Raw genomic sequence first — 27,585 nt, forward strand, 5'->3', positions numbered from 1 at the left:
TTGCAGAGGGCCTCACTAAGTAGCTGAGGCTGTCCACGAACCGCGATCCTCCAGGTCTCAGATTCCCGAATGCTGGGATTACAAGCGTGCGCCACCACACCCGGCTTCGTCTTTTTATTTTTGAAACAGGGTCTTACTGAGTTTCGAAGGGCCTAAGTAGCTGAGGCTGTCCATGAACTGCGATCCTCCGGTCTCAGCCTCCCAAATGCTGGGATTACAAAAGTGTGCCCCATCACGCCTGGCTTAGTACTTAAAGGATTCTAATAAGCAATAGCTGAGACCTTGCAAAAACTGGCCACTGTCCCCAGCTCATAGTAATCCCTCACTCAGCATTCACCACAGTCATCAGAATGACTTGAGTTCAAGTCCTGGCTCTGCTGTTATTTGCTGCATGACCTTGAACCTGCTATTCTTACCTGTTTTAACTTTGCTCATTTTTACTTTTTTCCCAGGTTGGTTGTGAAAAGTCACTGAAAACTGTACATACTCAGTTCCTGGCATGTGGTAAACACTCAAAAGGGCCTACTCCATGGGCATCAGAATCAGGGAGAACTTGTTTTTGAATCCCAGTAAGGTGAGTTGCTAGATGTGACATTTGACAAATGACTGTTCCTCAGTGAGTCAGGTTTTTTATTGATTAAAATGGGGCTAATAATAGTCTTCACACATAATAATGGTCTTTACTCATGACCATTGGCTCTGGTCCTGGTGCAGAGTTGGTGCTTGGTCTGTGAGTTCCTCTTCTGTCTGACATACTAAAGCCTCTCCATGCCTTGCTCTTTGAGAAATGCCGTTTGTATTGTTTTTGTCCAGCAGTATAATCCAGACGGAAAAGTGAATCTCAGAGTGTCAAGCATAGGCTTCCCAGGCCTATTTTTTATTCTTTATTTTGAAACAGGGTCTCACTAAGTAGCTGAGTCTGACTGTGAAAAGCGATCCTCCTGTCTCAGCCTCCCACATACTGGGATAGCACGCATACTTCATCACGCTAGGTTTGAGACCTTTTTTTTTTTTTGGTGGTACTGGGGGTGAAACCCAGAGGCTAGACTTTCTACTTCCGGGCTATACTCCCAGACCTGTTTTTATATTTTATTTGGAAACAGGTCTCACTAAGTTGCTGAGAGCCTCACTAAGTAGCTGAGGCTGGCTTCGAACCTGTGCGATCCTCCTGTCTCAGCCTCCCAAGCGCGGGGATTACAAGCGTGCACCACCACGCCTGGCTGAGACCCTATTTCAAACAAAACAAAGCTGAGAGGCAGGCAGAGGACCTGATGGAGCAGAAAGGTTGGGTGGGAGGGAGGCCTGGGGATGAGGCCATGTGTAACATTTCTAGCCTACATAGTATGCTCCACGCACTGCATACAAAGAAACTCACCTGCTCTCATGGCAGTCTTCCAAGGTCAGTAATGTCTATACCGTATCAATTCACAGATGGGGACACAGAGGTTGGACTGGTCAAGGTCACATGGTTAGTAAGTGGTAGAGCTGGATTGAACCCTGCAGTTTAGTTCCAGAGTCTTACTCTTTCTTCCCCCCTTTGTATTGTGGATTGAACCCAGGAGTATTCTGCCACTGAGCTATATCCCCAGCTTTTTTTATTTTGAGATAGAGTCTCCATAAGTTGCCCAGGTTAGCTTCAAATTTGGAATCTTCCTGCCTCAGCCTCCTGAGAGGCTGAGATTATAGGTATATGCCTCTATACCTGGCTCCAGAGTCCATACTCTTTTTTTGTGTGTGTGGTATCAAAAATAGAACCTAGGGGCATTCTACCTCTGAGCTCCATTCCCAGCCCTATTTTTTATTCTTTATTTTAAAACAGGTTCTTACTAGGTTACAAAGGGCCTCACAAGTTGCTGAGGTTGGCTGCGAACCTGCGATCCTCCTGTCTCAGCCTTCCAAGTACTGAGATTATCAGTGTGCGTCACCATGCCCAGCTTACCCCCAGCTGAATTTTTTATTCTTTTTTTTGAAATAAGGCCTCACTAAGTAGCTGAGGCTGTCCTCAAACTGTGACCCTCCTGTGAAAGCCTTCCAAATACTGGGATTACAAGTGTGCACCACCACACCCAGCCAGAGTCCATGCTCTTAGCCCTTCTGTTAAACCATCAAAATGGGCCGAGGGGTGGGGCAGATCTTATGGGATAGTAAACAAAAGGTTCTGGGAGCAAGGGCCTCTGCACCCTGTGGAGGGGCTGGGCAGGGAAGAGAGAAAGGTCAGCACCGGGGCGGGCCTGGGTCTGGTGGGAGACGACAAGTAAAGGAGAGGGCAGGGAGGTGGAGAGAGGCCACCAGTCCTTTAGTGCTCCTTCATCTCCTCCGCTCCTGTCTGGAGACGTTCCCGCGGGTGCTGCTGTCTTTTCTGCCTCCCAGCATCTGTTCATCCTCTCTAAGTGGAATTTCCTTTTCTTCTGGGGCCCCTCCTGATCTGTTCCCCATGTCTCTGACCTGTCTTGCCCTGCCCTCCTCGCTCACTTATTCCACTGCAGCCTCTCTGGCTCCTCATTGGCTGTACACATGCCAGGGGAGCTCCTGGCTCAGGGAGCTGGACTTGCTGTACCTTCTGTAAAAGCACACGCCTCCCTCCTTCCCCCCTTTGGTCTCTACACGTCACTTTAGGTTTTCCTTGACCACTTTTTTTTTTTTTTTTAATCTTTTGATACTGGGGATTGAACCAGGGGCACTCTAAGCTATATCTCAGCCCCCACTTTTTTTTTTTAACTTGGGGGGTTCTACTTCCTAGCTACACCTCCACCCTCTTTTATTTTTTGTTTTGAAACAGTCTCACTGAGTATCTGAGGATCTTACTGTATTGCTGAGGCTGGCCTCCAACCTGTGATCTTCTTGTCAGCCTGCCAAGTATTGGGATTACAGACAGGTGCCACCATCCCTGGCTTCCCAGCCTTTTTAATTTTTTACTTCGAGCCAGGGTCTTGCTAAGTTGCCAGGCTGCCCTTCAACTTTTGATCATCCTGCATCAGTCTCCTCCTGAGTTACCTGGATTATAGCTGCACACGTCAGCTGGATTACCCTGTTGAAAACTGTCATCCTCCCTTCTAAGGCCCAGCATATTTTCTTTGAGACACAGTTTGTAACACACGCACCGTGTTTGGCTGTCTCCTCTCTGTCTCCGTTTCCCTTTTCCGACTACATGCTGGCGCCCCTTGTTTTGTTCCCCCGGTATCCCTAAATGCCTCACACATATCAGGCACTTATTAGATAGTGGACAAGTGGGTGAAGGCACGGGTGGGTATTCATGGTGGAAGTTTGGGCAGGAAGCGTCTTTTTACCATCCCATTCCTGTTTCAGCCAGACCCTTTGGGGCATGTGGGATGGGAGCTGTGGACATTTGCCATCCCTGTGACTTGTCCCCAGCAGCAGCGATAGCTGTGGTGGCAGCTCTGTCCTAGGCTGATGTGTCCTGCCAGCTGCTCCTGTCTATTCCTGGCTGGTGATCCCCTAGCCCAGGAATGCTCCTCTGGCAGACAGATAGGCACAGGGAGACGGACACGCTCTCGGCAGTCGCGACTTATGGGCCTTCTCCTTTCGTTTTCTCTTCCAGGCTCCGGGGAGCAGGGTCAGGGCCAGGGAGACGATGGTCTCGGTGACTATGGGTGAGTCTGGCCCTCTGGGCAGGGCCCCTTTCCACTGCCCTTTCCTGAGGTATGACCTTGGTGGGGGAAAATGGGGCCCGGGAAGGGAGGACTGGACACTGGCAGGAACAGCTGTGCTCTGACGGATGGAGGTAGGGGTGGGGCTGGGGCCTGCTCAAGGCCACCTGCCCCTCTGTATCTGGGCCTCCTGATTGCGCACTTTAGCCATGAAGAACTTGAGCTCTGAAGCCCTGCACAGCTCCCACACAGCCTCTCAGCCTTGGTTTTCTCACCTGCAAAATGGAGCTCTTAATAGTGGCATCATGGAGGTTGCTGCCTGTGAAAGCTTGGGCATCATTCTTGATAAATGTTTACTATCCATGGTTTTCATGAGCCTTGTCATGATAAGGTTATTGTGATCTTACCAGCCTTTCTTTAGATATTTCAGGATTGCCAAGGTACAGAAATTAGTTATTTAGATTTTTCAGAGAAAAAGACAGGTTTATTTAGAAAAGTGAAGACATGTTCAAGGGAGAACACAGGCCACCTCAAGAATGTGAGAGAACGAGAGTCAGAGTCCTAGTGGTTTTTGCAGTTCTTCTTTTACAGAACCCTGGGAGGGGCAGGGGAGGGTCGTACAACAAGAAAGGTACAGAAATTAATTGATCACTTTGGAGAATTTTGAGATGTATTGTATAAATAGCAAAGTACCTAAAATGTATATGCATGATTTTTAAGGACAACTATAAAGCAAACATCTGAGTATTTCCTTTATAATCACATTTATATACAGCACAGAAGCAAAGCAAAACCAACCAACCTTTTCTTTCTTTCTTTCTTTCTTTCTTTCTTTCTTTCTTTCTTTCTTTCTTTCTTTCTTTCTTTCTTTTGTAGTACTGGGGATGGAACCCAGGAGCATCTCCAACTCTTTTTTTTTTTTTCCCTCCCTGTGGTACTGGAGATTAAACCCAGGGGCATTTTAACTTCCACCTACACCCCAAACCCTTTTTATTTCTTATTTTGAAATAGGGGCTCACTAAATTGCTGAGGCTGGCCTTGAACCTGTATTCCTTTTGTCTCAGCCTCCCAAGTACTGGGATTACAGACATGTGCCACCATGTCCGGCTAAGACTTGGATTTTGAATTTATACAAATAAAATCCTGCCATGTGTCCTTTTGTGTCTGGTTTCTTTTGTACCACTCTGTGGTCATGTATAGCTGTTGTTTTTTCTTTTCACTGCTATATAGTATGCCACCAAGTGAGTGACACAATCTGTCCAGGAATATTGCACATGTGTGTGGCACTGGGGATTGGACCCAGGGGCATTCACCTTTGAGCTCCGCGCCCAGCTCTATTTTGTTTGTTTGTATGTATGTATGTATGTATGTATGTATGTATGTATGTATGTATTTTTGTAGTACTGGAATTGAACCCAGAGGCATTTTACCTCGGTGTTATATCCCCAGCCCTATTTGTGTGTGTGTGTGGTACTGGGGGTGGAACCCAGGGGTTTTTCTACCTCAGGGCTATATTCCCAGACCTACTTTTTTTTTTTTTTTGCGGTACTAAGGATGGAACCCAGGGGCATTCTACCTCTGAGTGACATCCCCAGCCCTATTTTTTATTCTTTATTTTGAAACAGGGTCTCACTGAGTTGCAAAGGACCTCACTAAGTAGCTGAGGCTGGCTTCAAATCTGCACAATCCTGTCTCAGTCTCCCAAATGCTGGGATTACAAACACGCACCACCACATTTGGTTCTCCCAGACCTATTTTATACTTTATTTGCAAACAGGGTCTCACTAAGTTGATGAGAGCCTCACTAAGTAGCTGAGACTGATTTCGAACCTGTGGGATCCTTCTGTCTCAGCCTCCCAAGCACTGGGATTAAAAGCCCGTGCCACCATGCCCAGCTTTTATTCTTTATTTTGAAACAGGATCTCACTAAATTGCGGAGGGCCTCACTAAATAGCTGAGGCTGACTGCGAACCTGTGATCCTTCTGTCTCAGCCTCCCAACTACTGGGATTACAAGTGTGTGCTATCATACCTTGTTTTGCATTCCTCCTCCTCCTCCTCCTCCTCCTCCTCTTCCTCCTCATTATCTTCTTTCTCTTCCTCTTCTTCCCTTCCTCTTTTTCCTCTTCCTCTTCCTCCTCCTTCTCCTTTCTCCTCCTCCTCTTCTTTCTCCTCCTCCTTTCTCTTCTTTTCTCATCTTTTCTCATCTTCTCTTCTCCTCCTTCTCTACCTCTTCTCCTTCTCTTCCTCTTCCTCTTCTCTTTTTTCTCCTTCTTCTCCTCCTCCTCCTCCTTCTCCTCTTCTTCTCTTTCTCTTCTCCTCCTCCTCCTTTTTTCTTCTTCTCTCTCTTTGTGTGTGTGTATAAATATGAGTACATGTGGTATACGGGGACTGGACCCAGGGGCATTCTACCTCGGAGCTACATCCCCAGCTTTTGTTATTTTTGTTTGAACCAGGGTCTTGCTAGGCTGTCCACTACATTGCCGAGGATGTCCTTGAACCTGTGATTCTTCTGTCTTAACCTCCCAAATACTGGGATTACAGGCACATGCCACTATAAGCCTACAACCGGCTGATACTGCTTTGCTCTGAGTTGAGGCTCAGATAGACATGCTGGAGTGAATACACTTGTGAATCTCCCTGGGATGCACAGCAAACCCCATCTCACTGATCTAAGACACACTGTTGCACAACGTTAACATTTCTGAAGTGGGCTACATCTTAACCAGTGGCTTATGCTAGTTTAATTGGCCACATATTTTCTTTTTATTTATTTTTTGCAGTGGGGGGATTGAACCCAGGGACATTCTACCTCTGAGCTACACCCCCAGCCCTATGTTTATTTATTTTGAAACAAGGTCTTACTAAGTTGCGGCCTCGCTAAGTAGCTGAGTCTGGCTTTAAACCTGTGCGATCCTCCTGTCTCAGCCACCCAAGCGCGGGGATTACAAGCGTGCGCCACTACGCCCAGCTGTTATTGCTGTTTTGGTTTGATTTTGAACCCAGGTTTCAAAGCATGTTTCTTTTTAAAATTTGTTTTTTCAGTACTGGGGATGGAACCCAGGGGCATTCTACCTTCAAGCTACACCCCAGCCCTTTTTTTTATTCTTTATTTTGAAACAGGGTCTCACTGAGTTGCAAAGGGCCTCGCTAAGTAGCTGAGGCTGTCTGCGAACCACAATCCTCCTGTCTCAGCCTCGTGAATGCTGGGATAACACATGCCTGGCCTATGTTAGTTACTTTTGGGCCTCTGAGGCAGGGGTGCTACTCGGCAGCCCGTGGACTGGCTCTGTGACCCTTCCTCTGTACCTGGGCTTCCTGTCGAGGCCAGGGCAGAAAGAACAGAGTAGACGTTTTCTCAAATCAGTCATTGGCTAAGTGGAATAATGTTAAAACTGGAAGGAGAAGGTTAAGCATCTGGAAGCTCTGCCCCTGTTAGCATCGTGCTGTGGGAGTTGCCCAGCCTATCTCTGCCTCAGTTTCCTCAGTACCGCTTACCTCCAGGATGGTCAGAGGGCTTCCTTCCTTGGTGTGAGTGCCCACGGCCTGACTTGATGAGCACCTAATCTGTGGGAGTCCCTGCTGTGGAGGTTTTGCTACTGCTATTCATTCCCTGGAGAGAAGGATGTGAATAACAAGCCCTGTCCAACTCCCCAGCCACCTCCGAGTGGATCCAGTTCTTTAAGGAAGCCGGCATTCCTCCCGGGCCTGCCGTTAATTACGCCGTGATGTTTGTGGATAACAGGTGAGGTGACCCAGGGACAGGGCTCGGCCTGGGCCGGGGAAGCGGAGAGCTGGCTGGCCCACCCACCCTGGCTTACCTGGGGCTTCACTGCCAACTCTCCCTTTCAGGATCCAGAAGAGCATGCTGCTGGATCTCAACAAGGAAATCATGAACGAGCTGGGCGTGACCGTGGTGGGCGACATCATTGCCATCCTCAAGCACGCCAAGGTGGTGCACCGCCAGGTGGGTGCTCTGCCTTGCCTCGTCCCTGGCTTTAGTGTAGCAGTGGCAGGGCAGTTGCAGAGCCAGCTCGGCACCTGGTGGCAAAGGCAGGTAGACCTGGGTCTCGAGGCTGGTTCAGACATTTGCTGTGTGCCATGTGGCCCAGCCTCTCTGAGCCTTATGTTCTCTGCTTCTAAAAAGCAGAAAGGTATCAAGATAGCCTACTGTAAGCTGCCTGAAGTAGATTCTCATTGTAGTCTCTCTGGAACCATTTTTGTTGTTGTGAAAAATGGTTTTTTTCTTGCGGGTCTGGGGATGGAACCCACGGACATTCTACCTCCGAGCTACTTCCCCTGCCTAATTTTTTATTCTTTATTTTGAAACAGAGTCTCACTGAGTTGCAGAGGGCCTCACTAAATAGCTGAGGCTGTCCACGAACCACGATCCTCCAGTCTCAGCCTCCCAAATGCTGGGATTATAAGCGTGTGCCACCACGCCCGGCTTGTTGTGAATTCTCATCATCATAATTATCATCCCTCTGTACCTGAGGGTACAGAGGAGCTGTGTGTGTGTGTGTGTGTGTGTGTGTGTGTGTGTGTGCACGCGCGCATGTGTATTTCTAAGGATTGAACTCATGAGCATTATACCTCCCAGCTACACACCCCCAACCCTTTAAAAAAAAATTGGCCGGGCGTGGTGGTGCACCCTTGTAATCCCCGCGCTTGGGAGGCGGAGACAGGATCACTCAGGTTCGAAGCCAGCCGCGATGGCTTAAGAGACCCTGTTTCCAAATAAAAATATAAAAAATAGGTGTCTGGGAGTGTAACCCGGAAGTAGAAGGGTTTCCACACACACAAAAAAATTGAAACTGGGTCTCACTAAGTTGCTGAGGCTGGCCTCAAACCTGTGATCTTCCTGTTTTTGCCTCCCAAGTATTGGGATTATAGGAGTGTACCACTATACCTGGCTCCTTTTCTCTTTTCTTTTCTTTTCTTTTTAGTGCTAGGGACTGAACCCAGGGACTTCTGCATGCTAAGCAAGCTCTCTGCCCCTGAGGTACACCTCCAGCCCTTATCCTTAATAGTGTTTTTAGTTTTGATACTGGGGATTAAACTCTGGGGCATTCTAGCTCTGAGCTATAACCCTAGCCTCCCCCACTTTTTTTTTTATGGCACTGGGGATTAAACCCAGAGGCATTCTACTTCTGGGTTATACCCCCAGCCTATTTTATTTATTTTAAAACAGTTTCTCGAGCTGGGCATGGTGGCGCATGCTTGTAATCCTGGTGCTTGGGAGGCTGAGACAGGAGGATCGCACAGGTTCAAAGCCAGCCTCAGCTACTGAGTGAGGCTCTCAGTAACTTAGTGAGACCCTGTTTCCAGACAAAATATAAAATAGGTCTGGGAGTGTAGCCCGAAGATAGAAGGCCCGTGCTTTCCATCCCTAGTACCACAAAAACAAAACAAAAAAACAGTTTCTCAGTAAGCTGCAGTGGTTGGCCTTGAATGCGTACTCCTCCTGTCTCAACCTCCCAAGTACTAGGATTCCAGGTGTGCACCATTGTGCCTGACTTCCCAGCACCTTTTTATTTTTTACTTTGAAACAGGTTCTTGCTAGGTTGCTAAGAGTCTCAATAAGTTGCTGAGGCTGTCCTCGAAATCATAATCATCCTGTCTCAGCTTTCTAAGTATTGGGGTTACAGGTGCGTGTCACTGTGCCCAGCTTATCCTTGACAGGTGTGTGTGTGTGTGTGTGTGTGTGTGTGTGTGTGTGTGTGTGTGTGTTACTGGGCATGGAACCCAGGGGCATTCGACCTCCGAGCTACACCCCCAGCCCTATTTTTTATTCTTTATTTTGAAACAGGGTCTCACTGAGTTGCAGAGGGCCTCACTATGTAACTGAGGTTGTCTGTGCACTGGGATCCTCCTGTCTCAGCCTCCCAAATGCCGGGATTATAAGCGTGCGCTACCACACCCGGCTCCTTGACAGTTTTAAAGAATACTGGCTAGGTATTGTAGGCTGTCCCCCAGTTTGGGTGTGCCTGATGCTTTCTCCTAGTCAGGAATGAAATGTTTTATTTTTTGTATTACTGGGGGTGGAAACCCAGGGGCTTTTCTACCTCCGGGCTCTACTCCCAGACCTATTTTATACTTTATTTGGAAACTGGGTCTCACTAAGTTGCTGAGAGCCTCACTAAGTAGCTGGCTTTGAACCTGTGTGATCCTCCTGTCTCAGCCTCCTAAGCGCGGGAATTACAAGTGAGCGCCACCACGCCTGGCTAGGAATGAAATGTTTAAATATCTCTTCTCTAGCAGTCAGGTACATTTCCTCTCTGTGTTGGGGTAAACAGGTGCCTATTTTTACAGGACATGTGCAAAGCTGCCACTGAGTCGGTGCCCTGTGGTCCCAGTCCCCTCCCGGGCGAGCTCCGCCGTGGTGCTTCTAGAGGTGAGTCTCCTCCGTGCAGGCCCCTTCTGTCGTCACACTGTCAGCAAAGGGGACACACTTGGCCATCCCACTCCTCCTTGAGTTTTGGAGGTTATTTGTTTGTTGTGTACTAGGAATTGAATCCAAAGGTATTCTACCTTTGAGTGATACCACTAGCCCTTTTTATTTTCTTATTTTGAAACAGGGTCTAAGTGCTGAGGCTGGCCTCGAACCTGCACTCCTCCTGTCTCAGCCTCCCAAGTATTGGGAATATAGGCATACCCACCATTCCTGGCCCATCCCTCCTGTAGTTTGTAGAGGTGAGAGCAAAGTCATCTATACCCCTCCTCCTTCGCACTAGGGATTAAGCACACTACTGAACCCAGCTCTACACTGAGGTATACCCCAGGTCTTTCTATTTTTTTATTTTTGAGACAGAGTCTCACTAAGTTGCCAGGCTGATCTTGAACTTTTTTTTTTTTTTTTTTTTTTTGTAGTACTGGGGATGGAACCCAGGGGCATTCTACCTCTGAGCTACACACCCACCCCCTATTTTTTATTTTTTTTATTTTTTTATTTTTTGGTGGTACTGGGGGTAGAACCCAGAGGCTTTCTACCTCCAGGCTGTACTCCCAGACCTTTTTTATATTTTATTTGGAAACATGGTCTCACTAAGTTGCTGAAAGCCTCACTAAGTAGCTGAGGCTGGCTTCGAACCCGTGCAATCCTCCTGTCTCAGCCTCCCAAGTGCAGGGATTACAGGCGTGCACCACCACGCCCGGCTTTATTCTTTATTTTGAAATGGTCTCACTGAGTTGCAAAAGACCTCACTAAGTAGCCGAGGCTGGCTGCGAACCCTGATCTTCCTGTCTCAGCCTCCCAAATGCTGGGATGGCAAGCATGCACTGCTACTCCTGGCTCTGATCTTGAACTTTTGATCTTTCTGTCTCAGCCTCCTAAATTGCTGGGATTACAGGTGTGGGCCACTGTGCCCTGGATACGTGTTTCTATTTACTATATACCATTGACTCATTGACATTGAACTCACAGCCAACAGCACTATACCTCATTTTTTTTTTTTTTGGTGGTACTGGAGATGGAACCCAAGGGCATTCTATCTCTCTATCTCTGAGCTACACACCCAGCCCTATTTTTATTCTTTCTTTTTTTCCTTTTCCCTTTCTTTCTTTTTTTGGTGGTACTGGGGGTGGAACCTAGGGGCTTTCTACCTCTGAGCTCTACTCCCAGATCTGTCTTATATTTTATTTGGAAACAGGATATCACTAAGTTGCAGAGAGCCTCACTAAGTAACTGAGGCTGGCTTTGAACCTGTGCAATCCTCCTGTTTTACCCTCCCAAGCACGGGGATTACAAGAGTGCATCACCACGCCTGGCTTATTCTTCATTTTGAAACAGGTCTCACTGAGTTGCAAAGCACCTCACTAAGTAGCTGAGGCTGGCTGTGAACTGTGATCCTTCTGTTTCAGCCTCCCAAATACTGGAATTTTTTTTTTTTCTGGCTGGGGCTGGAACCCAAGGACATTCGACCTCCAAGCTACACCCCCTGCCCTATTTTTAATTCTTTATCTTGAAACAGTATCTCACTAAGTTGCAGAGGGCCTAACTTAGTAGCTTAGACTGTCTGCAAATCGTGATCCTCCTGTCTCAGCTTCCCAAATGCTGGGATTACAAGCATGCACCACCACACCCAGCTTAGCCTTAGCAATTTAGGGAAGCCTCTGCAAGTACTGAGACCCTGTTTCAAAATAAAGTAACGCCAGGCGTGGTGGCGCACGCTTGTAATCCCAGCATTCGGGAGGCTGAGACCTAAGGATCATGGTTTGTGGACAGCCTCAGCTACTCGTGAGGCCCTCTGCAACTCAATGAGACCCGGTTTCAAAAGTAGAGAATAGCTGGGCGTGGTGGCGCACGCTTGTAATCCCCGCGCTTGGGAGGCAGAGACAGGAGGATCGCGCAGGTTTGAAGCCAGCCACGCGCGCTGGACCCTGTTTCCAAATAAAAATACAAAATAGGTCTGGGAATGTAGCCCAGAGGTAGAAGGGCTTCCAGAAACCCCAGTACCACCAAAAAAAAAAAAAAAAAAAAAAAAAAAAAAAGTAAAGAATAAAAAATAGGGCAGGGGGTATAGCTCGGAGGTCAAATGCCCTTGGATTCTCTCTCTAGTACTAAATAAATAAATAAATAAATAAATAAATAAATAAATAAATAAATAAAATAGAGCTGGGATTGTAGCTTAGAGGTAGAATGTCTCTGGGTTCAGTCCCCAATACACCCCCCCCCCCGGCACACATGTGAAAAAGAGACATTTGTTGCACTAAATTTAATAGATGGTGGAAAGAACACTTTTCTGTATTATGAAAGCTAAACCCAAGAGGCAGCAGCACCTTACCTGCCCTCAGTTGGGAACGTGTTTCAGATGACTCACAGTTTTTGCTGAACAAGTCTGTGAAAGAATGCAGAAAGCACCCCTTGTATTAATGTTGGGGTTACAAGTTTAGTGAGTAGGTAATTTGCAAATACAGAATCTTAAGGATGAAGATCGATGGTATATGCTTCCTCCTTTTCTTGGCCATATGATACCACCTTTTTAAAAATAAAAATTTAAAAATTACCCTCCCACCCTAGAGGGGTGGTGTTTGATTTTTGAGATGAGCTCTTGCAGTGTTGACTAGGCTGGTCTCAAACTCCTCGGCTTACATGAGCCTCGCACTTCAGCCTCCTAAGTAGTTGGGACTACAGGTGCACACTGCCGTGCCTGGCAAAACTGTGCTTTTAAACATAGACATTTGTATCTCATAAGTTTATAGGTTGACTGGTTAGTTCTGCTCTGAACCAACTTAGCTGATCTTGGCACTGATGGGGAGGTAGGTTGAGGCTGGGTGATGATGGATGGTTTCATTCACATTTCTGATGGTTGACTTGCTGTCATCTAGGCCAACTGGAGTGACTTGGTCAGTGCCATCAATTATCCAGTAGGCCAGAGTCAGCATGGGTCAGACTGACCCAAAGGCATGGATCCAGGGGAGCTGAACAAATCGGTTCATTTCTGCCGGAGTCTCACATTTTTTTTTTCCTTCTTTCTTTTTTTTCTTTCTTTCTTTCTTTCTTTCTTTCTTTCTTTCTTTTTTTTTTTTTTTTTTTTTGAGGGGTAGCACTGGAATTGAACCAGCATTTTACCTCTGAGCTATACTTTTAGACCTATTTCATTTTTTATTTGGAAGCTGGGTCTTGCTAAGTTGCTGAAAGCCTCACTAAGGTGCTGAGGTGCCACCTTGCTTCGCTTCACATCTTATATGCAGAAAAAGGTTTGGCCGGTGGTGGTGGCGCATGCTTGTAATCCCCAGCTTGGGAGGTGGAGACAGGATCGTGTTGGTTCGAAGCCAGCTGCCCTGGTTTAAGAGACCCTGTTTCCAAATAAAAAAATATAAAATAGGTCTGGGAGTGTAGCCCGGAGGTAGAAGGGCTTTCAGGAACCCCAGTACCACCAAAAAAAGAAAGAAAGAAAGAAAGAAAGAAAGAAAGAAAGAAAGAAAGAAAGAAAGGAAGGAAGGAAGGAAGAAAAAAAAAGGTTTGATCATAATGGCCCAGCTAAATGATTCTCACCTGTGTGGCGCCTGTAAGCTGTATCCAAATACAGAAACAGAAACATGACTGGCCTTCCAGAATCCATCTTGTGCCCCTCCCTGTCACTGCCCCTCTCTAGGGAACCCACTACCCTGGCTCTTATTCATTTATTCATATTCTCTCTCCCTTCCCTTCCCCTCTTTTCTTCCCCTCCCCCTCCTTCCCTCTAACCCAGGGGAATTTTCTCTCTGAGCTACACGGGTTTCCACCAAGGTACTGAGGATCTTGCTAAGTTGCTGAAGCCGGCCTCTAGCTTTCAATACTCCTGTTTCAGCTTCCCAAGTACTAGGATTATAGGCATATGCCACCAGGTATGACTCCTAAGAGCTCTTGAAACCCATGCTTTAGACCTAGCAGCATCCACTAAGACCTATATCCTTCCTCACTCCAGGTTTGCCCTCTAGTCAGTATGCTGTAGCTCCCACCTGTGCACCCTGCGCGTCCCTCCTTCTCCTCTACAGGAGACAGGCTGCCAGATACTGCCCACCCATTGCCAGAAGGAGGCCACTTTTCTGTTTACTGCAGCCCAGCTGGCATCAGACCCACAATGCTTAGGGGCCTGGCTGAGTGACTCCCCTCCCTAGGTCCCGGTTTCCTCCTCTATAGAATGGCTTGCAGTGGATCCCATCAAAATAGGGATGTTGGTGGTTTTGATGATCGTGTCATGTCCTTAGCAGATATTTATTGAGGACCTATGATGATGGGTCAGAACCATTCAGGCGTCAGGGATATAGACTGTACCTCTTCATGGAGCTTACAATCTTTTGGAGGAGTTCACCAGTAAACAACAACAATATTTAGTGTTTTGTTTTATTTTATTTTGGCACTAGGGGTTGAACCTCGGGGCATACTACCTCTGAGCTACACCTCCAGCCCTTTTTACTTTAAAATAGCATCTTGGTCGGTAGCTGAGGCTGGCCTGGAACCTGTGACCCACCTATCTCAACCTCTCAAGGACTGGGATTACAGGCAGGTGCCACCATGCTCAGCTTTAAAAATATATAATTTACTGTCACACAGTGCTGAGTGCTACTAAGAAAAAGTATAGCTATTAAGTAAATCATTCTATTAAGAAAAAATATATGGGGCCAGGGCAGCAGAGGTGATAGGAGCTGGTTTGGTTGGGTCGCCAGGGACGTTTTGTCTGGCCATATGGAGGAGACCTGAGTGAAGAGGCAGAGTGAGCCTCTTGATATCTGGGAGCAGCATTCTGGGCAGAAGAAAGAGCAAATAGCTGGTGACGCACACTTGTAATCTCAGTACTTGGAAGGCACAGATTCAAAGCCAGCCTCAGCTACCTTCTCAGCAACTTACTGAAACCCTGTGTCCAAAAAAAAAAAAAAAAAAAAAGTCTGGGGATGTACCCTGGAGGTAGAAGTCCTGGTTCCCATAAAAATGAAAAAGAAAAAGAAAAACTGAAAAAAAAAGAAGAAACAGCAAGTGCTCTGAGGAGATTTCACCTGCTGGGCAAGGAGAATCCCAGAGCCAAGCTTAGTGGAAACGGCATGGGGAGGGGAGGCATGAGCTCCTCGCAAGGCCGGGTCACTAACTTGGGGGTGTGGTGCTGACCCTTTTGTAAAGGGCAGGTGGATGGGCTTGTGGTAACTGTCCCCATCGTGAGGGCGGTGCAGCCCCACCTCAGTCAGTCTGGTGTGCACCTTCTCCACTCTAGCCCTGACATGGCTGGCTTAGGCCTTCCCCAGGCCCCAGCTGACTGGACTCTCCTCTTCCTCCACAGCTGCCTCCCGAATGATTGCCAACAGCTTGAACCGTGACTCCCCACCTAGCACTCCCCTGAGACGGCCAGACACTAGCACTTCCAAGATCTCCGTCACTGTCTCCAACAAGATGGCAGCAAAGAGTGCTAAAGCTGCTGGTGAGGGGACCTGGGCAGGTGGCGGGAGGAGCTGGAGGTGAATGTGGGTTGGCAGAGGTATTTGAGGGTGGTGCTTCGAAGGCTGTAAGGTATACAGAGTGTTTGGACTTGGTCAAGTCCCCACACAACTGTGGGCCTCACTGTAGCTGGGATGGTGGGAAGCACCCAAGATGGAGAATTGAGCGAGGCACATGTGCATGGTTCTTGTCACTCAGTGGCAAAGTCTTTCCCAGCAGACATTCCCTGTGCTTAATGCCTGGGTCAACGGTAAAGAACCTACAGCCTCCTTTCAGTAGCCAGAGGGCTCCTTTAAGACCCTCAGTCTGATCCTCTGGCCCCCAGTGCATCCATTTTCCTGATAAGGTTCAAGCTCATCTCTTGCCTCTCTTCCTCCTGCCCACTGACTCAGCCTCCTTCTAGAGCAGTCTTCCTGCTCAGCGTTCCCCATGGTTGTCCCCTGTTCCTCTTCCCAGTCTCAGCTTGAAAACTGGCAGTGGAACTTCAGCCTTTGGACACCCAAGCCCTCCCTCTGCTGTGCTCTCCTGCCTTGTTGGAAGCCCTTCTACCTCCGGGCTACACTCCCAGACCTATTTTATACTTTTTTTATTTGAAAACAGGGTCTCTTAAGCCAGTGCGGCTGGCTTCGAACCTGTGTGATCCTCCTGTCTCCGCCTCCCAAGCGTGGGGATTATAAGCGTGTGCCACCACGCCCAGCCAGTCTTTTTATTTTTTGAAACAGAAGCAAAGAGTTTCTCTAAATAGCTGAGGCTGTCCAGGAACTGTGATCCTCTGGTTTCCGCCTCCTGAATGCTGGGATTACAAGTGTGCACCACCATGCCTGGCCATATACTTAATTTTTTTTTTTTTTGTACTGGGGATGGAACCCAGGTGCAGTCTACCTCTGAGCTACACCCTCAGCCCTATTTTTATTCTTTATTTTGAAACAGGGTCTCACTGAGTTACAAAGGGCCTCACTAAGTGGCTGAGGCTGTCCTCCAACTGTGATCCTCCTATCTCAACCTCCCAAATGCTGGGATTACAAGCGTGTGCCACCACACCTGGCTCATATACTTGATTTTTAAAAAAGAGTTTCCTCAACTCCATGGAGGGGTAAAAGAGCCAGTCCTTCCCAAGATTGCTATCATTTTAGTAATTTATAAACTAACTGAAGTTGTATGGTGGTTCATGCCTGTAATCTCAGTACTTAAAAGGCTGAGACAGTAGGATTGCAGGTTCAAGGCCAGCCTCGGCAACTTAGTGAGACCCTGTTTCCAATAAAATAGGGCTGGGGGTGTGGCTCAGAGGTAGAATGTCCCTGGGTTCAATTCCCAGTACCACACACACACGCAAAAAGTATAGCTCATTTTGGCATGCTGCCCAAATGTCAAATTATTGTTGAAAAGTGAGCACAGGCCGGGCGTGGTGGCGCACGCTTGTAATCCCCGCGCTTGGGAGGCAGAGACAGGAGAATCGCGCTGGTTCGGAGCCAGCCTTGCTGGCTTAAGAGACCCTGTTTCCACATAAAGTTCAAAAACAGGTCTGGGAGTGTAGCCCGTGGGAGTGTAGCCCGGAGGTAGAAGGGCTTCCAGGAACCCCAGCACCACCAAAAAAAAAAAAAAAAAAAAAAAGAAAGAAAAGAAAAGTGAACACAGTTGAAACAGCAGTACCTATGGCATTCTAGAATCTTTTCAACACCCAGAAGGTTCCCTGTCTGAAGGCATTCAAGCTGGAGTGAGATTAGACACCAAGTGCCTGGGTGCCCACCAGGGCCTGGAGATTCTGAGTGTCTTCTGTGCCCGGTCATGCCTAGACTTCTGAGTTCTTTGGTGGCTCAGTTAGTGGTGGTAGTTGGGGACAGACGGCTAGTGGGCAGATAAAGGAGTGCAGTCATGTGAACATGAGGCTAGAGAACTAATGCGTAACCTTTGCCTGGTGTCGGGCCTCCACCCTGGGAGAACACTGCATCCCAGGGGGTGCTGAGCCCTTGCCCTCTTCCCTCAGCAGCCCTGGCCCGCAGAGAGGAGGAGAGCCTGGTGGTTCCCACTAAACGACGCCGGGTCACTGCGGAGATGGAGGGGAAGTACATCATCAACATGCCCAAGGGCACCACTCCCCGGACCCGCAAGATCCTAGAGCAGCAGCAGGCGGCAAAAGGTACTGGTCTGTGTGGCACTAGGCACTGAGACTTGGCTGCTGACTGGCTGGCTGGCTTCACCCCAGCCCTATTCATTCATTTATTGTGGTACTAGGGGTAGAACCCCAGGGGCCTTCTACCTCCAGGCTACACCCCCAAACCTATTTTTTTTTTTTTTAATTTGTAAACAAGGTTTCATCAAGTTGCTGAGCACCTCATTGATGCTGGCTTCAAACCTGTGATACTCCTGTCTCAGTCTTCCAAGTACTGGGATTACAAATGTGTACTACCACACCCAATTTTTTTTTTTTTTTTTTTTTTAGTACTAAGGATTGAATTGTTATTTTCTTTCTTTCCTTCCTTCCTTCCTTTTTTCCTTCCTTCCTTCCTTCTTTCTTTTTGTGGTACTGGGGATGGAACCCAGGGGTATTCTAACTCTGAGCTACACCCCCCAGCCTTATTATTTATTTATTTATTTATTTATTTATTTATTTATTTATTTTTGTGGTACTGGGGTTCCTGGAAGCCCTTCTACCTCTGGGCTACACTCCCAGACCTATTTTTATACTTCTTTATTTGGAAACAGGGACTCTTGAGCCAGCGCTGGCTTCGAACCTGCGCAATCCTCCTGTCTCTGCCTCCCAAGCGCGGGGATTACAAGCATGCGCCACCACGCCCGGCTATTTATTTTGAAACAGGGTCTTACTAAGTTGTGGGGGGGCTCACTAAGTAGCTGAGGCTGTTCACAAACCGCAATCCTCCTGTCTCAGCCTCCCGAATGCTGGGATTACAAGTGTGCCTCACCATACCTGGCTGTTATATTTTTATTATTGTTATTTTGTGTGTGTGTGTGTGTGGTACTGGGGGTGGAACCCAGGGGCTTTTCTACCTCTGTGCTATACTCCCAGACCTATTTTATATATTATTTGGAAACAGGGTGTCACTAAGTTGCTGAGAGCCTCACTAAGTAGCTGAGGCTGGCTTTAAACCTGTGCGATCCTCCTGTCTCAGCCTCCCAAGTGTTGGTATTATAAATGTGTGCCTCCATGCCCTGCTTGTTATTTTTGGGGGGAGGGTCTGGAGATGGAACCCAGAGGCATTTGACCTCTGAGCTATACCCCCTGCCCTATATATATATATATATATATTATTCTTTATTTTGAAACAGGGTCTCACTAAGTTGCGAAGGGCCTAAGTAGCTGAGGCTTTTCACAAACCGCAATCCTCCCGTCTCAGCTTTCCGAATGCTGGGATTACAAGTGTGCCCCACCATACCTGGCTGTTATTATTATTTTTATTATTGTTATTGTTATTGTTATTGTTATTGTTATTATTATTAGTGTGGGGGGGTACTGGGGGTGGAACCCAGGGGCTTTTCTACCTCCGGGCTATACTCCCAGACCTATTTTATATATTATTTGGAAACAGGGTTTCACTAAGTTGCTAAGAGCCTCACTAAGTAGCTGAGGCTGGCTTCGAACCTGTGCGATCCTCCTGTCTCAGCCTCTCAAGTGCTGGGATTATAAGCGTGTGCCTCCATGCCCTGCTTGTTATTTTTTTTGGGGGGGGTGTCTGGAGATGGAACCCAGAGGCGTTTGATCTCCGAGCTATACCCCCTGCCCTATTTTTTTTTTTTATTCTTTATTTTGAAATAGGGTCTAAGTTGCGAAGGCCCTCACTAAGTAGCTGAGGCTGTCCACAAACCACAATCCTCTGGTGTCAGCCTCCTAAATGCTGGAATTACAAGTGTGAGCCACCACACCCAGCTTGGTTTTTGTTTTTGTGTTTATTTTTGTTTGTTTTTTAAGGTAAGGGCATTCTACCTCTGAGCTACACCCCCCCCCCCGCCCTATTTTATTGGAAACAGGGTTTCACTGAGTTCCTGAGGCTGGCTTTGAACCTGCAGTCCTCCTGTCACAGCCTTTTAAGTACTGAGATTACAGGCATGAACCGCCATACAACTTCAGTTAGTTTATAAAGTACTAAAATGATAGCGATCTTGGGAAGGACTTGGGTTATTAGTTAGGGAGAGGACTCGCTACTATTCAATATATTCTTTCAGAGATCAATGATCCCCAAAGTAAAAGGAACATAAAAGGATTAAGAACTCTTTCCCTAGCTGAGTGCCCACATGCTTGTAATCCCTGTACTTGGAAGTCTGAGACAGGAGGATTGCAGGTTCATGGCCAGCTTGAGGTAAATTAATGAGACCCTGTTTCAAAATAAAAAAGTTAAAAGGGCTGGGGGTATATCTCTGTGATAGAACACCCCCCTCACCCCGTTCATTTCTCAGTACTAAAAGAAAAGGACTCTTTGTCTAGACACATTTATTTCATGAACTTGTACTAGGTACTAGGGTTGTGGGGTGTTAAGATGTTCTATTTTTTTTTTTTTTTTTTTTTTGCGGTACTGGGAATGGAACCCAGGGGCATTCTACCTCAGAGCTACACCCCCAGCCCTATTTTTTATTCTTTGTTTTGAAACTGGGTCTCACTGAGTTGCAAAGGGCCTCACTAAGTAGCTGAGGCTGGCCACAAACCGCGATCCTCCTGTCTCAGCCTCCAAATGCTGGGATTCCAAGTGTGCTCCACCACGCCCAGCTAAGGTGTGGTTCTAGTTGCTCTTTCCCACATTTGACGGTAGTTAGGAGCAGGTGGGGAAGGTCAACATAGCCAACAGTGTAGAGGCACAGCCTGCGCCCGCACAGCCTGGCCCTGCTGCACAGAGCTGCCTGGTTCTGCAGCTCCATGGTCCCCTCCCTCGGGATCCACATGGGGCTCAGTCTGGGCCCGGGCCCAGGGGCTGCTGGTCAGGTGCTGCCTCATGGCCTTGCTTCCCTCCCAGGTCTCCACAGGACATCTGTGTTTGACCGCCTCGGCGCTGAGACCAAGGCAGACACCACGACGGGGAGTAAAGTGAGTGGGGAATGGTCTGGCAACAAAGGGCCTGAAAACCCTTGTCTTCCCTGGGTATCGTTTGATACTTCCACATCGCACCCCTCACGTGTTTGGGTGCTGGCTCCCCCGCCCTCAGTTCCCTTCTTTGCACTAGTTGACCTCTCTTAACTTCCAACCCAGCCCTACTCTGTGCTGATTTCTGCTGGACGCCTTCAACTCACCGTGTCACAGCTGGCCTCTGCTTCTCGCCCCAAAGCCTCTCCTCGCCTAGGCAGCTGGGTCAGGGCTGCTGCCATCCCCACTCTACCTAGTCACTGCGTCGGGCGCCTCCATCTCTCTCTCCACCCCTGCTGTCACCTTTCCTTGCCTGGACAGACTCATGGCCCTCTAACCGTTCTCATACAGCTACCATGGACGCCCTGCAACCCCGTCCCTGCAGCAGCTGTGTGCGCTGCTCACGGGACCAGCGTCCTCCTCTCCTGCAAGACCCCCCACCCCAGGCTTTTCCCGTAATGAAGCCCACTCTCTTGCCATGGCCTGCAGTTTTGTAGGCCACAACCTGAATCCCGCTGGGGCCAGCCATCGCCTTTCCAATGTCACTTAAGCCCATTGGGTCTCAGTTCCCTCATCTGTGTAGTACAGCTCACAGATATAAGTGAGATGATCCTGCTGGTGCTGGTGCCTGCTGCTCCTAAGATGTCACCTCCTCAGCTGTGTCTCCTCCTCCATCTGGTGCTCACCAGGTGCAACCACTCTGGCTGTCTCTCACCTCCTGCATCTCATCGGTGGGCGGCACATGCCCGTAATCCCAGTACTTAGGAGGTGGTTGAGACAGGAGGATCACAGGTTCGAGACCAGCCTCAGCAATTTAAGGAGATTCTTAGCAACATAGTGAGACGCTGTTTCAAAATAAAAAATAAAGTGGGGCTGGAAGTATAGCTCAGAGGTAAAATGTTTTTTGGGTTCAATCCCCAATACCACCACCCCCCCAAAAAAAGTTTGCCACATAGTAAGTGCTTAGTAAATACGATTATTGTTCCTACCTTAGTGTCAAGCACTGCTCTCTGCTCATTTATCCTGGAGGGCCTGGCTTCAGAAGGAGTTCAGAAAACCCCTCTGATTGCTGGGTGTGCTGGTGCACGCTTGTCATCCCAGCACATGGGAGGCTGAGACAGGAGGATGCACAGCCTCAGCTACTGAGTGAGGCCCTCAGCAACTTAGTGAGACCTTGTTTCCAAATAAAATATAAATAGGTCTGGGAGTATAGCCCGGAAGTAGAAAAGCCCCTGGGTTCCACCCCCAGTACCAAATAAATAAATAAATAAATAAATAAATAAATAAATAAATAAATAAGAAAGAAAACCCCTCTGAACTCAGGGGAGACAAACTTACCCTCCAATCCTCTGTTCATTGTATGTCTGTCATACTTAAAGAATTTTTTTTTTTTTAAAGAACTGAGGATTGAACCCAGGGGCATTCTACCTCCAAGCTACACCCCCAGCTCTATATTTTATTCTTTATTTTTGAAACGGGTCTCCTTAAATGCAGATGAACTCACTAAGTAGCTAATGCTGGCTGTGAACCTGTGTCCTCCTGACTCAGCCTTCCAAGTAATGGTATTACAAGTGTGTGCCACCATGCCCAGCATACTTACAGAATTATTGGTGTCATTTGGGGGCCAACTCTGTCTCCCCCACTGGACTGTGAGTCCCATCAGAACAGGGCTGGAGCTGTCTTGACCACTGCTGTATCCCCAGCACTGCCAGCCTAGGGCCAGGTACAGAGCTGGGGTTCAGAACTATTTGCTGAGTAAATGACCAGATGACACCCCCCATGCTCACAGTAGACCTCGCCAGTGGTCCTCTGCAGCACACCCTCTTGTTTCCCCTCTCTATTAGACCCACTTCCAGATCTCAGCTGAACGGTGCCCTGTCCCAGGGAGTCTTCCCTGAACTTCCAGGCAAGGTCAGATGCTTTCTCTGGGCTCCCCTGGTCCCCTGGACCTCCCCATCATGGCTGTCACCACTATCTAGGATGTCACTATTGGATGTTTCTCCCAATAGTGAGTTCCAGGGGGCTGGGCACTCGACAACATTTTGAGTGACTAGATGACCCACTGTCCTGTCTCTGACCCTACAGCCCACTGGAGTTTTCAGCCGCCTGGGGGCCACCCCAGAGATGGATGAAGATCTCGCTTGGGACAGTGACAACGACAGCAGCAGCTCTGTCTTGCAGTACGCCGGGGTCTTGAAGAAGCTAGGACGGGGTCCAGCCAAAGCCAGTTCCCAGCCAGCACTGACTGTCAAAGCCAAGGCCACAAGCTCAGTGACAGCCGCTGCCACCCCAACGCTGCGGCGCCTGGCACTTTCCTCACGCCCTGGGCTCGAGAGGAAGCCAGAGTCCCCGTCAAAAGTCAGCATCATCCAGAGACTGGGCAAGGCCACCCTTGTGCCCGAGGCCCAGGACAGCCAGGTCACGAGCACCAAGAGTAAGTCCTCGGCCAAGGTCAAGGTCACCATTAAGAGGACTCTGGTGGGGCCCCGGGGGAGCAGCTCCACCGAGGGCCTTGGTGCCCAAATGGACCACGCAGGCACTGTGAGCGTGTTCAAAAGACTGGGCCGCAGGACCTAGCCCATGTGCTGGGTGGGGTGCGGGCTGCAGGAGCTGCAGGTGTCTGCCCTGCCCCTCTCCAGGGCCCGCTCACCGCCCCCGCCCCCAGCTCCTGATGACACTGCTGTCTCCCTCAGCCACTCACACTGGGCCCAATCACTGGGGACTCACCATTTTTCCTGTCCGGGATGGTCGCTGCGGCCTGGCCTTGCCCACTCTCGGACTCTCCTATCTCTCCTGCCCTCTGCCCTCTGCTCTCTGGCTGTGGCCTTGGCAGGACCCTCTTCTACCTCTCTCGAGTGCCAGGTGCCCTTCTCTCCTTTAGCCCCTTCTTCCCTCTCAGCAGCATCTGCTGCTTCAGACCCTGGTGCCTCAGCCTCCCTGTCCCCTATCCACACAGAGTAGGCATCACCTGGGCTCCTTCCCCATTTCCTCATCTTCTGCCCCTCCCCGTGGCTGTAACTGCACTCTCTCTGCCTCTCTTCACTCTGTTCATTTCTCTTCTGTTTTCTATCCCTGTGGCAAGGCCCGACTGTTCGCTGCATCCTGCCTGACCCACCTGCACCTCCAGCCTCCCAGCGGCCCCCTCGTCGACGGTGGCGTCCAGCCAGTTGAGACTGTTAGCCGCCATCCATTCCCAGGCTGCAGCGGGGGTGACTCCATTTGCTGGTCCCAGGCATCTTTTTCCCTGAAAGTCTGTGGTGGGTGGTGGGCGGGGGGCCTTGGGAAGGGTGGCCAGTTAGGAGAGAAGATGACAGCTGTTTTAATATATTTTTGTGACTTCCAAACTGTTTCCCTCCCCTCCTTCAGGGTGATCTATGGGTCGTGCTTTCATATACAGCACAGTGGGGTGGTGTGGGGGGCACTGGCAAAGGGTTGAACTCTGCACACATGTGGGCCTCCTTGGAAGGAACTAATGGTCACAGTTCCCATTCAGTTAGGCCTCCTCTTTCTGCAGTGAGCGGCGGTGCTTCTCTCCCTCTTCCCTCCCCCTGTGGAGGCCACCTGTTTCTGGCACTGCCTATTGGTGAGTTTCCAAATTGTGGGTCTCATTTGTGGAGGGATGAGTTCTCACTGATTTGATCATTTGGCCCTTGCTCTGTGGGCCCCTCCTCTGCACCTAGCCTGTTCCCAGAGCTGAGGGGCCTATTGTGGAGAGAGTAAGCTAGGGCCTGGCTGTCTCTGATGAGGGACAGGAAGGACACATGATGGTGCCCTTCAAAGAACTGGAAGGATAGGAGAAAATGGCCAGGGCCAACCCGGGTGTGGTAACATGCCTGTAATCCCAGTACTTGGTAGTCCAAGACAGGAGGATCACAGGTTTGCAGCCAGCCTCAGCAACTTAGGCCCTCTGCAATTTAGTGAGATCCCATTTCAGAATAAATAATAAAAGGGCTGGGGGTGTAGCTCAGAGGTAGAATGCCCCTGGGGTCTATCTCCAGTCCCACACAGGCACACACTCACAAACGTGGCCAGGGCCACTTTAGGTTGTCAGGGTGGGAAGGTCTTTCAGGGGTGACACATTGGCTGACATGGCAATGAAGAGGAGCAGCAGTGTGAAGTTCAGGAGGAACATTCTGGCAGAGGTGCAGCCAAGGACAAGGAGCAAAAAAGGCCTTCATGTGAGCAAGGGAGGGCCTGCGTCCACCCAAAAAGGGGGCGTGTGCTCTGGAGCTCTGCTACCCAGGGTGAGGAATGGAAGCGTTGAGTTTGGAAGGATTTTAAATGGGAGTGATGATCTGAGTTACCTTTTATGATGATCCATGGCTCTGACTACCATCAAATTATCAAGAGGGCTGGGGTGGAAGCCACTGAGGTGGTCCAGGCTGGAAATGAAGGTGGCCAGCTTGGAGCTCGGTTTTGACCATGATGAGAGTGAGGTGCCTGCAGGGCTCAGGTGCTACCTGGGCTGGAGGTCACCTGCTGCAGGCAGCATCCAGCAGCAGCTCAAGTCAAAGCAGTGTCCTGGTGACACTAGCTAGGAAAGGGACAGAGGCTGGAGGACCCGAAGGCACTGGCCTTTCCTAGGCAGAGAGTAGGCTCTGATACAGCACACATCCTGAAGTGGGCTGGGGTCTGGGGAACTGAGCCAGTCAAGGTGGGCTGGATTTTATTTATTTATTTATTTAGTTAGTTAGTTAGTTAGTTACTGGGGATGGAACCCAGAGGCCTTCTACCTCCCAGACCTATTTTATATTTTATTTGGAAACAGGTTCTCACTAAATTACTGAGAGCCTCACTGAGTTAGCTGAGGCTGGCTTTGAACCTACGTGGTCCTCCTGTCTCAGTCCACCAAGTACTGGGATTATAAGTGTGTACCACCACACCTGGCCTATTTAAATTTTTTTAAAAAGGTCTAGGGGTGCTGGGCATGGTGGTGCACGCTTGTAATCCCAGCATTCGGGAGGCTGAGACGTGAAGATCGCGGTTCTTGGACAGGCTCAGCTATTTAGCGAGGCCCTTTGCAACTCGATGAGACCCTGTTTCAAAATAAAGAATAAAAAAATAGGGCAGGAGTTGTAGCTCAGAGGTCAAATTCCCTTAGGTTCCATCCCTAGACCCATAAAAAAAAAAAAAAAAAAACAACCTTCCAGAGATGTGTATGTAATACACAATACAGATACACTCATACCTACATAAAGCAGAGGACCATGTAGTATAGTGTACACATACAAGCATACACACATATGTATGTCACACATACACACATATTGGTACTAGTGATCAAACCCAGGGACATTCTACCTCTCTGAGCTACATGCCCAGCCCTATTTTATTTTTTTCTCTTTTTTTATTATTATTATTTTTGGTGGTACTGGGGTTCCTGGAAGCCCTTCTACCTTGGAAACCGGGTCTCTCAAGCCAGCGCGGCTGGCTTCGAACCTGCGCAATCCTCCTGTCTCCGCCTCCCAAGCGCGGGGATTACAAGCGTGCGCCACCTCGCCCGGCTATTTTTTTCTCTTGAAACATAGTCTCACTAAGTTGCTGAGGACCTTGCTAAGTTCCTGAGACTGCCCTCAAACCTATGATTCTCCTGTCTCAGCCTCTCAAGTACTGGTGGTACAGGCATGGGCCACCATGTCTTCCTCAGCCTCATATTTAACCAGTTCCCTTTTGAAGGGATTTGTTTTCAGTCTCTTGCTATTATAAGTAATGCTATGATGAATGACTCGTGTGGGATCAATGCTGCGATGATTGTGTGTGTGTGTGTGTGTGTGTGTGTGTGTGTGTGTGTGTGTTTTACTGGGGATTGAACCCAGGGGCATTCTACCTTTGAGCTATACTTCCAGCCCTATTTTAAAAAATTTTTATTTTGAGCTGGGCGTGGTGGCGCATGCTTGTAATCCCCGTACTTGGGAGGCCGAGACAGGAGGATCGTGCTGGTTCGAAGCCAACCCCGCTGGCTTAAGAGACCCTGTTTCCAAAAATAAAAAAGTATAAAATAGGTCTGGGAGTGTACCCCGGAGGTAGAAGGGCTTCCAGGAACCCCAGTACCACACACATACAAAAAAATTATTTTGAGCTGGGCATGGTGGCGCACGCTTGTAATCCCAGCATTTGGGAGGCTGAGACCAGAGGATCATGGTTCACAGACAGCTTCAGCTACTTAGTGAGGCCCTCTGCAACTCAGTGAGACCTGGTTTTCAAACTAAAGAATAAAAAACAGGGCAAGGGGTGTAGCTAGGAAATTGAATGCCCCTGGGCTTCATCCCCAGACTCCCTCAGACACAAAAAAATTATTTTGAAACAGTCTCACTAGGTTGATGAGTTTCACCACTTGCTGAGGCTGTCCTCGAACCTGTACCTTCCTGTTTCACTCAGCCTTCCAAATACTGGGATGATAGTTGTGCCACCACCATGCCCAACTTGGGGTAAATTTGAAGAAGTCCAATGACTGGGTTATCAAAGCTTGGAAGGGTGAGATAGTAGGATTGCAGGTTCAAGGCTAGCCTCAGCAACTTAGCAAGGCCCTCATCAACTTAGACTCTGTTTCAAAATAAAATATAAAATAGGGCTGGGAATGTAGTTGAGATGTAAAAATGCCTTTTGGGCTCACTTCTGGTACCACAAAATAAAAAGGGGGAAAGTGTAGCTGGGAGTGTGGTTCAAAGGTAAAATACCCCTGGGATTGATCCCTAGTATGTATAAATAAATAAATCAAGCCAGTGGTCTTGTACTTGGTCTTGTACTTTGCAGTACTTGGTAGGCTGAGACAGGAGGCTCGCAGGTTCAAAGCCAACCTCAAGCCGGGTGTGGTGGCGCACGCTTGTAATCCCTGCACTTGGGAGGCTGAGACAGGAGGATCGCACAGGTTGGAAGCCAGCTTCAGCTACTTAGTGAGGCTCTCAGCAACTTAGTGAGACCCTGTTTCCAAATAAAATAGAAAATAGGTCTGGGAGTATAGCCCGGAGGTAGAAGGCCTCTGGGTTCCACCCCCAGTAC

General features: G+C 48.6%; 1 protein-coding gene across 1 annotated transcript; it reads left to right on the plus strand.

Moving 5' to 3' along the window:
- Nucleotides 1-529: 529 nt before the first annotated feature.
- On the plus strand, nt 530-23,163 carry LOC308267977 (uncharacterized protein C19orf47; the record flags this gene model as incomplete). Its single annotated transcript, XM_080702946.1, has 9 exons — nt 530-574; nt 3,560-3,611; nt 7,265-7,352; nt 7,460-7,574; nt 9,920-10,001; nt 15,364-15,501; nt 17,506-17,655; nt 20,480-20,550; nt 22,672-23,163. The coding sequence occupies 9 exons, from the start codon at nt 530-532 to the stop codon at nt 23,161-23,163; spliced, it is 1,233 nt and encodes a 410-aa protein (XP_080559072.1).
- Between the last annotated feature and the right edge of the window lie 4,422 nt (nt 23,164-27,585).

Source organism: Muscardinus avellanarius (genome assembly GCF_963383645.1).
Source record: "Muscardinus avellanarius genome assembly, chromosome: 10".
Taxonomy (NCBI): domain Eukaryota; kingdom Metazoa; phylum Chordata; class Mammalia; order Rodentia; family Gliridae; genus Muscardinus; species Muscardinus avellanarius.